General features: G+C 42.7%; 1 protein-coding gene across 6 annotated transcripts in view; it reads left to right on the top strand.

The window, feature by feature from the left end:
• RALGDS (ral guanine nucleotide dissociation stimulator) overlaps window positions 1-13,848 on the top strand; it is an 87,365-nt gene that overhangs the window by 1,162 nt on the left and 72,355 nt on the right. For 3 of the 6 annotated variants that reach the window (XM_074294004.1, XM_074294003.1, XM_074293999.1), the window contains exon 1: window positions 11,462-11,823. The exons of the other annotated variants lie outside the window; for them this stretch is intronic. In XM_074294004.1, the coding sequence (XP_074150105.1) occupies window positions 11,728-11,823 (96 nt within the window). In that variant the 5' untranslated portion in view covers window positions 11,462-11,727. Of the gene's footprint in view, window positions 1-11,461; window positions 11,824-13,848 lie in introns of those variants that run through there. 6 annotated transcript variants of the gene reach the window in all.

The raw sequence follows: 13,848 nt of genomic DNA, 5'->3' as shown, positions 1-13,848 counted from the left end.
GTGCTGGAAGCCCTGAGTTCAGATCAGACGCATACTAGCTGTGTGACCTTGGGCAAGCCATTTAACCTTTACCTGCCTCAGTTTCCTAAACTATAAGTGGGGGGAAATAATAGCACCTACCACTCAAGAGTTGTTGTGAGGATCAAATAAGGTACCATTTTAAAAGCACTTAGCACTGTGCCTGGGATGGAGTAATGTTTAATAAATGATTTTCCCTTTTCTTTCCTCCAATGGAGAATCAGGGTTCCATGACAGTATCTGAAAGGGAAAATGGCAGTAGGGCCTAGAGGTTTGTGTGTGTGTGCAATAGGAGATGGCCTGGCAAGGAATTTTGGCAGACAAGGGAACACAGACTTCTCCTGGAGGGGGCTTCCAGGCTTTCCCTTCTTATGGCAGGGCCATACAGAAAACCCAGCATACTAAATCAGGTTCCCAATATCTTCCTTCTCCTTCCAGCTCTCTGTGTACAGCCCACACAAGATTGATTTGCTTGATGGAGAATAAAGGGAAAGACCTCAGCTTCCCAATGTGAAAAATAAAGAGGAAAAATATAGGTTCAGGGACCTTAGGAATGAACCCAGAACAAGCCCTTCCTTTTACAGATCAGAAAACTGAGGCCCAGAGGAAGGAATAGAGCATCTATTAAGCACTTACTCTGTCCCAGGCACTGTACTAAACGATTTCCACATATTATGTAATTTAATCCTTACAATAATCCTGGAAGGTAAATGTTACTATTATGACCATTTTATAGTTGAGGAAACCAAGGTCGATGTCAATTGACTTGCTAGGAGTCACACAGCTCCTAATTGTCTGAGGTTAGATTTTAACTCATTTTAACTGACTCCAGACCCAGTACTTCTTTATCCATCTCATCTCCTAGTTGCTTGTGGTAATAAGTTAGAGAGTTATGATTCAAACTGAGGTAACTCATATTGTTTTATTTTGTTTTAACTGTTCTTTCCACTATAATATCTGAGGGTTCAGAGTTTGGACAAGTTCAATTTATTAACCATTGTGTGTAGAGCACTGTGTTATGTATTGAAGGTCTCTAACATCTCTTCAAGCTGAGCATCTAGGCCAAGTTTGTTTTCACCCTATAGGAACTTTTATTGGAACAGGGTGAATAGGGATCTTTTTGGTTAATAGAGTAACTGCTCTGGGATTATTGAAGTAGAAATAAAGGACTTAGGAAGGGAGGAGCCTACCCACCTCAAATTCTTGCCTGGCCCCCAACCCTCCAGGGAAATGATGCCTTTGTTTTTATGAAGCAAGAACAGGGAGCTAGCAGGAAAGGGGGCCACCATCAAGAATGGAAAGGAGGTAGGGTGATAGTGTCTTGGAAAGGGGGGGAATACTCAAGGGGAGAGGGTCTTCCTCATGCTGATGCCATATTTAAAGGCTTTCTGAACAGTGGACAGTCTCAATCTTGGCCTTTACTCAGTTCCATCACTTCTCCTCCTATGAGGGAGCATTTCAAACAAAAATTATTATCTATCTCTCCCGTCTTCCTACCAACTATTCTGTATCTCAGACAAGCAGACATCTCTTCCAGACTTAAAAAAATCTTAACCATTTCAATGTGTTAACTTGTTTTACTTAACAGCTCTACTTAATTGTTACCAGGGATGGTTCTCTGGGAAGAAGTAATCATTGGGAAGTGACGATGAAGTGAAAAATAAATAACAAAATGAATAAACAACAATAAAAGAACATCAATAAAACATTTTAAAAGAAAAGGAAACAAGATCTTTACCAGCAATGTTAACACTCAGGAAGGAGGCAACCACATTCAATGATAGATCATGCTGGACTTGAAGTCAGAGGGTTTGAATCTTAGCTCTACTATTTACAATCTTGCGCTAGTCATTTAACTCAATTTCCCTATCTGTAAAATAAGAGAGATGGCCTAAATGACCCCTAAGACCTTATCTAATTCTCAATCTATGATCTAGGGACCCATTATGTGCATAGCCCTTTAAAGTCACTCTGGATCAATAAAAGGGAAAATCTCTGCTTTTAACTGGCTTTATGTCCTGATTCAAGTCCTTTTCTTGGGTCTCCTACTTTCTATCTGTCAAATAAGGATGTTGGATTAGATTCCTTCAGCTCTTTTCAGAGCTAAGGTTCTAGGAGAAGACAAGGTACTCAAGCAGACATATAGTATCTTAAAGTTTACAAAGTGCTTTCTAGCCATTATTTCATTTGATAATCACACAATCTGAAGGGATTTCCTCCACCCAAGTATTCTAGGTTTTAAATATCTAGCTTTTATATATCTGGTTTTAAATGTCATAAAAAATTCAGAAGCTAAGCTAAACTTAGGGTAAGGGGTCAGAGCAGAGACAATAATGAAGATAAGGTTCTTATTGTGGGATGAGGGTGAACATGTTAACAGATAAGGCCATCATGCACAGGGCAATGTGCTGACTCTGAATCCATGAGCCTTTGGTCCTGTGACCCAAGAGACACAAAGAACAAGTGCTTAAGAGGATTCAGAGTGGGGAGGAAACTAGCTGGGGAAAGTAGGAAACCGGGGAAGGTTTTGTAGAAGAATCAGTGTTTGAGCTAACCTTTATAGGATGGGCAGAATTTTAAGCAAGATTGGGCAGGGGAATAACTTGAGCCAACTAGTGATGGCCAAACAAAATCACCACATGCATTGGAAGGCCTATTGCTGCCAAACCCAGTAGCCTCTATGCTTTTAAATGTAGGTAAATGCTCAGATCTGGTTGTTGCTGTTGTCATTGTAGTTGTTGTTTAACATTAATAGACTTGGGGTATCTTCCCTACTGTTTCCTATTCCTTTACTAGCCTTTTTCCCACCAGTTACACAGGACCCCAAAATTAAAGGGCCTAGAGTAATCATCTTAATTTGTTGATGATAAGACCATCACCATGAGACCACTTAGAATAGTTTTTTAGGTATCTGGTCAGAGAAAATAGCCTAAACCTGAATTTGGAGCATTAGAGTGATTCCTTAGGGAGGTGAGAGCCCCTGGGTCTCTTTTAGGAAAGTCAGTAGCTACCAAAATGAGGAAAACCTGCACGATAGGATTCCTAGATACTCAGTAAGACAGAAGAAAAAGGATCACAGGATTCTAAACTTCAATCCCATCCTGCTAAGTAGTGTTTTGGTTTGATTGTAGATGTCAGGGTGGAGATCATAGTATCATGGGGCCAAAAAAATCATCTTCTCTAGTCCCTTCATTTTACAGATAAGAAAACTAAGATTTAGATTAAATGACTTGCCCATGATCACAGAGTTACAAAGTGTTAGAGACCAGAGTTTTTTATGACTCCAAACAGTCTCAATGCTACACCATATAGACTTTAGAAAAGAGCCATGTCCCTACTCTGTAATAATAGAATCATAGATTTAGACTTAGAAAAGGAGGAGATTGAAGCGCAAAGAAGTTAAGTGATTTGCCCAACATTGAGATGGGACTGTCACCAAGTCTTTCTGAGTCCAGGTCCATTGTTCTGCTCACTTGCTTCAGAGGTTCAATATTGCATTTAGAATTAAAATATAAACTCATATGAAAATATGAACTCTAATAGTTAAAAGGCCCTCTACAACCTGGCTCTAATCCAGCTTTTAAATAAAAATAAAAATATATATTTTTTAATGTCACTGTCACTTCATCCCCACCAATCCCTTGACTCTTAGTTCTTTCCATCAAACTGGCACGGGCTATACTCTTTTTCCTTCCCTATCTTGACCTTTTGGGGAATCAGTTGAACTCTACACTGTTGGATTACCTTGAGTCATTTGCCTCCTTATCCTATTGTCAATCCCACCCTGCCAAGCCCCACCCTTGGATTTCTCTTATCATCTACTGCCTTTGCTCCTACTCTTGACTCATGTGCTATTGAGTGAAATTGGAGAAAATCATGAAACTGGATCTACTACAAACTTATGTCACATAACTTCAATTGGGTTTTCACTATTTCAAGGTAGTTTCTTTATATCTCATTAATAATTCTTTGGGAGCAACTAAGTGGCTGAGTGAATAGAGCGCTGAACTTGGAATCAGGAAGCTCTGAATCAGCTGTTGCCTCAGAAACTTAGTAGCTATGAGATTCTGAGCAAGTCACTTGACTCTGCCTCAGTTTCCTCATCTGTAAAATGAGCTGGAGGTGGAAATGACAAATTTACTATCTTTGGCAAGAAAACCCCAAATGAGCTCATAATAAGAGTCATACATGATTAAAACAATTGAACAGCAAATTAACTCACAACAGAAGCTCTTCCAAATCTTTTGATTCTCAAACCTCCTGTGGCTTCTTTCCTCCTCACTCTCTCAACTGAGAACCTGTATCATATTTCACTGGAAAAAATGAGGTCATTCAATGAAAGTTCTCTCTTTTCCCCTCCTCCTTATTTCATATCACTCATTTCATAGGTGCCTTCTGGACCTATCTCCTTCACCCATCTTACAGGAAGAAGCGGCCCATCCCTCCAGTGATCTATAAAAAGCTATTGATAACCACAGCAACAAATAAGAATATATACATTCATTCTATTTTTTCCCCTGATCACCTTAGGAAACAGACCTGATAATAGTCTATTCTTGACTCTTCACTTTCTTTCAACTCATCTCTCCCCCCAGTATAACATGTGTTGCCAAGGTCTGTCAGTTTTATGTTTGAAATGTCTCATATATATGCCTTCTCTCTCTTAACACTGAAACCACCCTGATACAGGTTGTCATTCGTCAACTCTCATCTGAACCATTGAAATAGCCTATTAGGTGATCTTACTGTCTCAAATCTTTCCTCACGCCAGTATATGCTTAGATGTCAAAATAAACTTCCTAAAGCACAAATCCTATCTGTCACTTCCACGCTCAGTAAATTTTAGTGAGTGTTATCACTAGGAGTAAGTATAAAATCCTTTTTTTTTGGCTTTTAAAGACATTTGTCACCTGGCCCCTTTCTACCTCCCTAGTCCTCTTATACCTATTTCTCTTCTATATATTTTACCATTCAGTGACACTGGACTCCTTGCTATTTCTCAATCTTTCCTCAACCCTAGCAGGTATGATCAGGATGAAGCACTAGCAAAGAATGCTGAGGAATGGTCAAATAGGTAGAAGGGGATCCATGAAAGAATGATGTTATAAAATATGAGAAAGAAGAATATCAAAGAGAAGAGGGTGATTAACAGTATGAAAGATTGTGGGATTTCCCCAACTCTTGACTGGGATTTTCACTTGCTGTCCTCCATGCCTAGAGTGCTCCTTCTACTCACCTCCAACCCCTGACTTCCCTAATTTCTTTGAGTCTCATCTAATACTCTGTCTTCTACAAGAAATTTCTCCTAGTGTCCTAGTATCTTCCCTCTAAAATAATTCCAGTTCTTCCTGTATATAACTAGTTTGCACACAGTTATTTGCTTATTGTTTATTAAAGCCTTTTATTTTCAAATCATATGGAAGGATAATTTTTCAACATTTGCCTTGTATAGCCTTGTGTTCCACATTTTCTCCTCCTTCCCCCACCAGTCCCCTAGATGACAAGCCATCCAATATATGTTATACATGTTAAAATATATGTTAAATCCAATATATTTAAACATATTTATACAATTATCTTGCTCTGTAAGAAAAATCAGATCAAAAAGAAAAGAAATTGATTAAGAAAACAAAATGCCAGAAAATAACAGGAAGAGTGAGAATGTTATGTTGTGATGTATATCATTTAGATTGAGTTTCTTAAAGATGGAAACTCTTTTGCTTTTATATCCTCAGCTCTTAATATAGTACCTGACACGTAGAAGGTGCTTAATATATTGTTGATTGACCACTGTTCCTTCCTAGTAACAAATAAACATAGCTAACTAAAACAAGTCAATTCACTGTCATTTCTAAAAATATATGTTGTATTCCATACTACTAGTCTACCACCTCTCTGTCCAGATGCAGAAGGCTTGCTTCGACATCAGTCATGGTTGATTGCTATATGGATGAGACAGTTCTAATGTTCAATATTGCTTTATGTTACATCCTTGTGATTATCACATAAACTGTTCTCTAGGCCCATCTACCTTTCTATCCTTATTTCATAATTTCCCTGTATTCTATTCCAGCCAGAATAGACAACTTGGTGCTCTCAATCACAACTTGTCCTCTCCTGCCTCCATCCCTGGTATAACTCATCCCAAATCTACTATTTTGTTTCCTCATCTCCTCCAGTACTGAAATCCTTCTCTTTTTCAATGTCTTAACTCAAGTATCAACTTCTCCAAAAAGTCTTTCCTGATCCTCCTTCCCCCTCACCCTAAAAATGTTCTTTCCCACCTTGGATTTTCCTAGAATACTTTGCTTCTCCCTCTCTCCCTCTCTGCCCTGCTCCCTCTCTTATGTATGTATGTGGTGTATAGATATACATATATATGTGTATATATATATATATATATGTGTATATATATATATATATATATATATATATACACACACATATATGTATATATATATATACATAATACACATCTTGTATAAAATTTATTCTTATAACACACTGAATGTCCCCCTCCAGAAAAAAAGGAAAAACAACTACAAGTAACCTTCTTGAGGACAAGGACTGGTTTGATAGGGTTTGGTTTGAATCTTATCCAAAGCATGTACTATTTGCTGCCTGCATGTGAAGACTATAGTGTCCAGCAGGTGGTGCTCTGACCATCCAGTTATTTCAGTCTATTTTTCCATGGTCGGGAAGGGGCCAGAAGCCTTGGCTTTGCTCTGCAGCTTCCAGTTCTAGGGCCCCTTCTTGCCCTACCATATCTCCAGTCCACAGCAGCCATGGTCTGGATCAGCAAGAAGCATTTGCCCATGGAAAAGGTCCCAAAATGAACCCTCCCTTGTTCTGCCTCAGTTTTAACATCCCTCCTGGATAATTTAGGAAAGTATATCTTATGGTACAGGGCCTGATCTTCCACCCCACAGCCCTGGAGACTCTGCAGAGCATATAGGAATCCAGGCCTCAGGATAGCCACTGATGTCTCTGATATCACTCCTCACTCCCAAAGGACAAAAGAAGCAAGTCATCTTACTTTTTTGACTAGTCAGCCAGAAATGGTGGAGAAAGTCCTGAACTTGGAATCAAGAAATGGATTCCAGTGACCTCTTGTCACAGCAAGAAAAAGAAAAAACAAATATTTATTAAGCGCCAGCCATATGCCAGGCACTGTTAATTGCTTTCCAAATGTTAACTCATTTCAGTCTTATAATAAGCCTCTGGAAGATAGGTGCTATCATGATCCCCATTTTACAGTTGAGAAAACTAAGTCAGTGGCTTGCCCAAGGTCAAACAGCTAGTAAGTATCTGAGTCCAGATTTGAACTCTGGTCTTCCTGACTCCAGGCCCAGCACTTTTTCTACCATACCACCTGTTTCAATAAGTGATCAATGATACTGGGCCTCAATTTTCTTATCCATAAAGTTGGAAAGATAGGGTGCATAAGATAAATATTTACTTATGCATATATACATATACAGTGCATACTTAAATGTGTGTACAGACATAAGTTGGTTTAAACAAAGGATTATGGATGGCTCTCTGACCTGTGCATGTCAGGAGCTGGATGTTAGGAAATGTACATCCCTGTCAAGCAGACCTTTCCCCCTCTTAGCCCCCTGACAGGATCAGCCCTGGGGCTGCTGCTAAAAGACAGGGTTTGAAACTGAAGAATGGTGATTATGAAAAAGAGCAGAAGTGTAAGCAGGAATAATGATATGTTAGCCCTTTCACTGTCTCCAGCCTGAGCAAGAGCAAGGGATGAAAGTATAGTGAGACAGAATGGAGAAGGAATGATGACCTAGAGAGAGCACCCCCACAGCTAAAGGGGAATGAATTAGCTGGGATCACACATGAGGTCAGGAAAAAAGCACAGAATGTAGAAGGTGCCCCTGGCTCCCTGCTGGTAGTTACCCCAGCCCTCTTCCAGGTATGTCCCTGAGTCAGCCAAACCAGAACAAGAGGGGAGATGAGGGAGAGTGTGTAAAAGGAAAGGTGGGGCTGTAAGGTTCCTGCAACATTCCCCTAAAAATTGGCAAGCCCCACAGGAAGGAAGGTTTCTATGCCAACAGTTTTGGGGTAGCCATAGCAACTGAAGAACCCCCAAAATACATATCGCTTACTGTTCCACATTGCTAGCTCTAGGAGGGAAGGGCAAGCTGAGGTAGGGGAAGAAGGAGGGAGACTTCCAAATGGCTTATCTGCTTCCTTTGTGCCAAGTATAGCAGAGTTGTCTTGCTTAGCATGGTCAGTAGAAGTCTGAAATTGGAATGGCCTATTTTTCTAACATTCCTCTAGATGAGCTTTCAGGAATTTGATTGGGGGAGGGAGAGGAAAATCCAGCCCCACCCATATGTGACCAGATGACCCCACCAAGGCTGAGTAAAACAGCATCGGAATGGTTGCTATGGTAACAAAGTCCATTTCCTGGATACCTGCCTGACCAAGGGAACCCTGTCAACATAACAAGGTGGTTTTCCCTTATAGAAGAATAAAGGTCAAAAGACTAAGGGCTGAACACTGGGAACTCCCTGCTGGGATCCTGTCCAGATAGGCCAGAGGTTTAAAGGAACAAAAATAAACATTCTAGAGTCAATTTACCTTAAGAAAAAAAAAAAAAAAAACCCCTCTGTAGAATCCCTGTGACACACTATGTTGGTTTTTTAGAGTTGATAGGGAGGCCTAGAAGGGCTGTCAGAATCAGTGTCCCTCCCATTGTGAAGTCCTGATCTCACCTTCTTGGAACCTCATTCCTCTATATCTTTCTTTCCCCTCCTCCCAGATATGATCTCATTCCCTTGACACACCAGTTTGGTGTGGACTGAGAGCAGGGGAGTAGAAAGAGGGACTACCTTGAGGTTCAGAAGGGGACCCCAAAGGAGACAGAAAGTCTGAATTTTAGGCCCAGGTCTGCTTCCTTTTTGGGGGTCTCCATTTTTCCCATCTTGAAAATAATAAGGTCATCCTAGAAGATTCTCAAGGTCCTTCCAGTTGTAACATTCTATATGTTATGATTTATTCTAATCCTTCACCTCTCTGGTTCTAGGAAGTGGTTCTTATACAAGCCTCTGAGTGATTCAGATCCTTGCTCAGGACCTCTTTCCCTTAAAGCAGGGCTTTCACATGAAGGGGAAGAAAGTTTCTTTCCTGTCCTTCCCCCACCCCCAGATTATAAGGACACCTTCTCCTGATGCTGTTTATTTATTCATCTTTCACTTTATAAAAATAGTCCTGCAAATGATGTTAGCTGCTGTGGAGTTAACAGGGTTTAAAGATCTGGAGAAGATGCTGGTTTCAGAACCTGTTGTGAGAACTGGGCAAGAGTTCAGCAAATGCCCCAGCCTCTTCTTCCTTTCTGGTTTGACCTGCCCCCAAACAAGCATTCACTCAATCAGTATGCCTCTGTGGAGTGTGAAGAATTTGCAAAGCATTGTACTAGACCTGGGGAGAGAGATAAGTCATATACACATAGATGGGAAGAGGGATTTATATGCATATTGGGAAGGGGATCATGGATAGATTTCAGAGGGTTCATGAACTTGGATGGAAAAAAAATTTATCATTTTCACTGAAGTCTACCTGAAATTTATTTTTTTTCTTTTTTAAAAATTTATTTACTTAATTAATTTTTACAAAAAATTTTATGCATAGGTTATTTTCTAGCATTGACAATTGCAAAACCTTTTGTCCAATTTTTCCCCTTCCCTCCCAGATGGCAGGTTGACCAATACATGTTAAATATGTTAAAGTATAAGTTAAACACAATATATGTATACATATCCAAACAGTTATTTTGCTGTCCAAAAAGAATCAGACTTTGAAATAGTGTACAATTAGCCTGTGAAGGAAATAAAAAATGCAAGCGGAAAAAAATAGAGGGATTGGGAATTCTATGTAGCGGTTCATAGTGATCTCCCAGAGTTCTTTCACTAGGTGTAGCTGGTGCAGTTCATTACTGCTCTATTGGAATTAATTTGTTTCATCTCATTGTTGAAGAGGGCCTCGTCCACAGAATTGATCATCATATAATATTGTTGTTGAAGTATATAATGATCTCCTGGTCCTGCTCATTTCACTCAGCATCAGTTCATGTAAATCTCTCCCGGCCTTTCTGAAATCATCCTGTTGCATCTACCTGAAATTTAGCTTTTCCTTCAATAACGTTAGCAACAAATCATTATTCTGGGACTAGGGCAATGAGTTTCACCAGGCTTAAAATACACTATACAAAAGGATGGTCAAAGATGAGTCAACTGTGATCCTTGTCCACTGACTGGTTTAGCCAATATGTTCAGTTGGAGCTCGGAGGAGGAGAAAAGCATTTTGGGATGGTGAGGCTCCTGGAGATGGCAAGATATGGCTTGGGCTTTGAAGGAAAGATAGAATTTAGACAGCATGGCATTCTAAGTAGTGAGAATGATGAGAGTTAAGGCTCCAATACTAGAAAACATAACCCTCAGGAAAAAAAAAAAAAAAAAAAAGGATGAGATCAGTCTATAAGGAACAGAAGGTGTACATTAAGGTAAAGATGGAAAAACAGGTCAGAGGGAAATTTAGGGGTTGGGTGGAAGAGGGAATTAAAATGTGAGACTGAAGCATCTGAACTTTAGGCAGCAGGCAATAAGGATCCCCTGAAGGTTTAGTTGAGCTTGATATGATAGAAGAGGTACTCGAAAGATTAATGGAAAAAGAGGTATAAGGATAGAATAAATAGAGGGGCTTTAGGGTGATCGAAAATTTTCTCTCTTCCTCTTTGGCAGCCATCCGAAGTCAGACTTGACTTTGGGCCCCTGGGACAGTAGATGGTTGGCACGGTGATCCCGGGTGCTCTAGAACTTGCCAGAGATTTGAGGGGCTCCTCTCAAAGGGTTTCACTAGGGTCTGCTCACTCAAGCTTCAAGGAGCTCCAAGAAGAAACACTTCTGATTGCCGAGAGGGTGAGGAGGGGGAGAGGAAGGAGGGAGAAGCAAGGAGCTGTCCACTACTACTTCCCTCACCACCGCTCCTCACTCACAACCTCTGGGGTCCTCTCCCTGCCCTGACCATCACCCTACCCCTTCACCCTTCCCGATAGGGAGCGAAGTCAGAAGGGATCCGCGGCTGACAATGAGAAAGGATTCTTAGGTCCAGACTAACCGCCACAGCGGCAAAGCTGTTCACACCTTGGTCATTCCCAGCAGGTGATCTGGGGAAGAGGTGACCAAGATCCCCGGGGAGAGAAGGGGGAGGGGGAGGAGGTAAAGGGAGTCTTTCTGGTTCCTCTGGTGGGGCCGGGGCGGGGGAAGGGGGGGTGTGGAAGAACCTGCTGGGGCTTAGAAAACAAAGGCAGTCCCGGGTTTCCCTAGAGCTGGGGGGGAGAGCGGGGAGTGTATGTGTGTGCGGATGTGTGTGTGCGCGCCGGTGTGTGCATGGTAATGAGCCCGGACGCCCCAGCTCTCTACCCAGTGCCAGGCTCTTTGTGAGTGAAGTGAGTGAGTAAGCTAGCCAGGAGAGCCGCAGCCCCAGCGGCAGGCGTGCCGGGGCCGCTCCCCGCAAGCTTTTCGCCTTCGGGCTGTGGGCAGGGTTGGGGGGGGAGCGGGGGTGGCTCCGTGCACCCGCTCGCTGGCTCGCAAGATGTGTGCTCGACTGCAGGGCACTGCCCAAAGGGCCCGCGGCCCCCAAAGGAGCTGAACGCCGCTGGCAGAGGTTTGCCCAGGGACCGGGCTGAGAATGGAGGGCCGACCTTTATTTAACGTGCAGAAGGCGCTAGTACAGCCCATGCAGGTGTTCATGTTGGACATCCCGCTGAGTGTGCAGGACGACGAGGTGAGCCGGGGGCAGGGACTGGGACTAAATGGCTTGACTCTCGGGGAGGCTGGCCACACCCCTCGGGTCCCCCAGGAGGGGAACAAAGGCAGGCGGGCACCGGAGCAGGATACTAGTGTGAAAGACTGGGTGAGGTTGGAAGGCAAGACGAGCCAGAGTCGGATCTCCTCCCTCCTTCGTGGTGCATTTCTTTTCCCACTGGACTCTGGACATGGGTCCGGCTGGCGGGAGCAGGCACGTGCTTGGCAGTGCTCTCTCCCCCCAACCCCTCATGCTTCAGGCTGCTGGGTGTGGTTCCAGAGGCTCTTTCCGATGCAGTCCCCAAATCTCTGCTTTTGAACTGTGGGAAAGTGGGAGGGGGTGGGGATGGGAGTGTAGGTTCCCTCTTGGACTCAACCCCGCCCCCCTCTCCACTCTGGTGGCCTCCTGGTTTAATCCCCCAGGGTCTCCGGTGTATAATTAACGCAATTCCATCTGTCTGGTAGGGTGTCGAAGTGTTGTCTTGAGGTAGCTCTCAGTGTAAGGACTGGGTGCCCTCAAACCAGGATTCTCTGTACATTCTCCATTCCCCAGCCCAGCCCCAGCACTCTCCCAGAGACACCAGTCGTCAAGTTCACACTCTGAATTTTGCATATTGGGAAATAGTCTCGGAGAAGGATAATAACTTGTCCAAGGTCACAGCTAAATTAGAAGGAAAAGCAGAATGCTAGCTCTGACTCCTAGGCCTCAACCTCCAGTCTAGTATTGTTTCCAATATTTCTTTTTGAAGAAGAGAGACTGAGTGCTTTGTGTTTTTATGGGGCTCCCCACCCCTCCACCCAAATTCTGGAATTAATGCTGTGCCAACCTGCTTGGGTGTGTCCCCAGTTAGGAAAGTAGAGATTAGGGACAAATTTCAGGGAGGAAGTCCATGGTTGGTCATTTGGTTAGAGCATGGGGTGCTAGATGAAGGCTTCCCCAGCAAGGTCCTAGAGCTAGTAGCAATATATGTTTGGTGTTCCTTGGTTCTAAACTGGATGAATTTGGGACAGGAGGGCTGAAAGGATGCCAGCCCTCCTCCACCCCACACACCCAGGTGCTGGTTGTGCCTCAGAGCACCCTAACAGTCCTTGAGGAAGGAGGGAAAGTCAGGTCTGGATCACTTAAGCTTGGACTGGAATAGACTTTTCTGTGGAAAGCATTATTTCTTCCTATATGCTGGTTTGTGAGCAAAGTAGAGGATGGGGGGGGAGGATATTGTTGTGAACATTAATTGCAGTGAGGATAATAAGGAATTCAGAGACTAAGGTGAGAATGAAAAGGAAGGAAATAAGTGGAGATGCCTGAAACTGAGATGGCAGTACTGAGTTAGGGAGATGAGGCTTTCTCTTCCTAAAAAGCCCTTCCTTAAATTCCCACTTCCAAAAAGAGGTAGGGGAGTTAGAGCAGGAACTGTTGTGTCCATTTAACAATTTAGGAAACTGAGACTCAGAGAGTTAAAGGGGTTTCATCAAAGTCCTAGAACTAGAAAGTGATAGAGCCTCCAAAAGTAGAAATTACATCTTTTGACTTTGGCCCTGGCAGAAAGAACTTTGACCCTGATCACTGAGGATGGGTCAGGTGCCAAGGAAAGAGTGGGCAGAACTCTCTCCAGCTGGGGCTGAGCTCTGACTGGCTTCTTTGAGTCAACAGCTTTTCCTTTAACTCCTAGTTCCTTGTCCACTTCTTCCTCCTGCTCTTCCCTTATTTCAGCCCCCTTGTAAAAGAAATCTGAGTCCTACACATAATCCCTTCTTTCCCCTCCAATCTGCTTTGATTAGGTCATCCCTCTGATCTTTAGTACCTTTCCCAGAACTCTGGGAAGAGATTAGAGGCTTCAAACAGTCTGCCTGTCTGGCCAAAAGCCTAGGAAGTTGAAACACTTGGTGAAAAGTACATTTCAGAAATAACTGTTTTTCAATCATCTGGTCCATGCAATAATGGTTACATCTCTTTTTCTTACATAAAGCATGTATTAAATACCTAGGTATTTCAGTGGGTTAAAAC

Source organism: Sminthopsis crassicaudata, chromosome 2 (genome assembly GCF_048593235.1).
Source record: "Sminthopsis crassicaudata isolate SCR6 chromosome 2, ASM4859323v1, whole genome shotgun sequence".
NCBI classification, from domain to species: Eukaryota; Metazoa; Chordata; class Mammalia; order Dasyuromorphia; family Dasyuridae; genus Sminthopsis; species Sminthopsis crassicaudata.
This window is presented reverse-complemented; position numbering and strand designations above follow the sequence as displayed.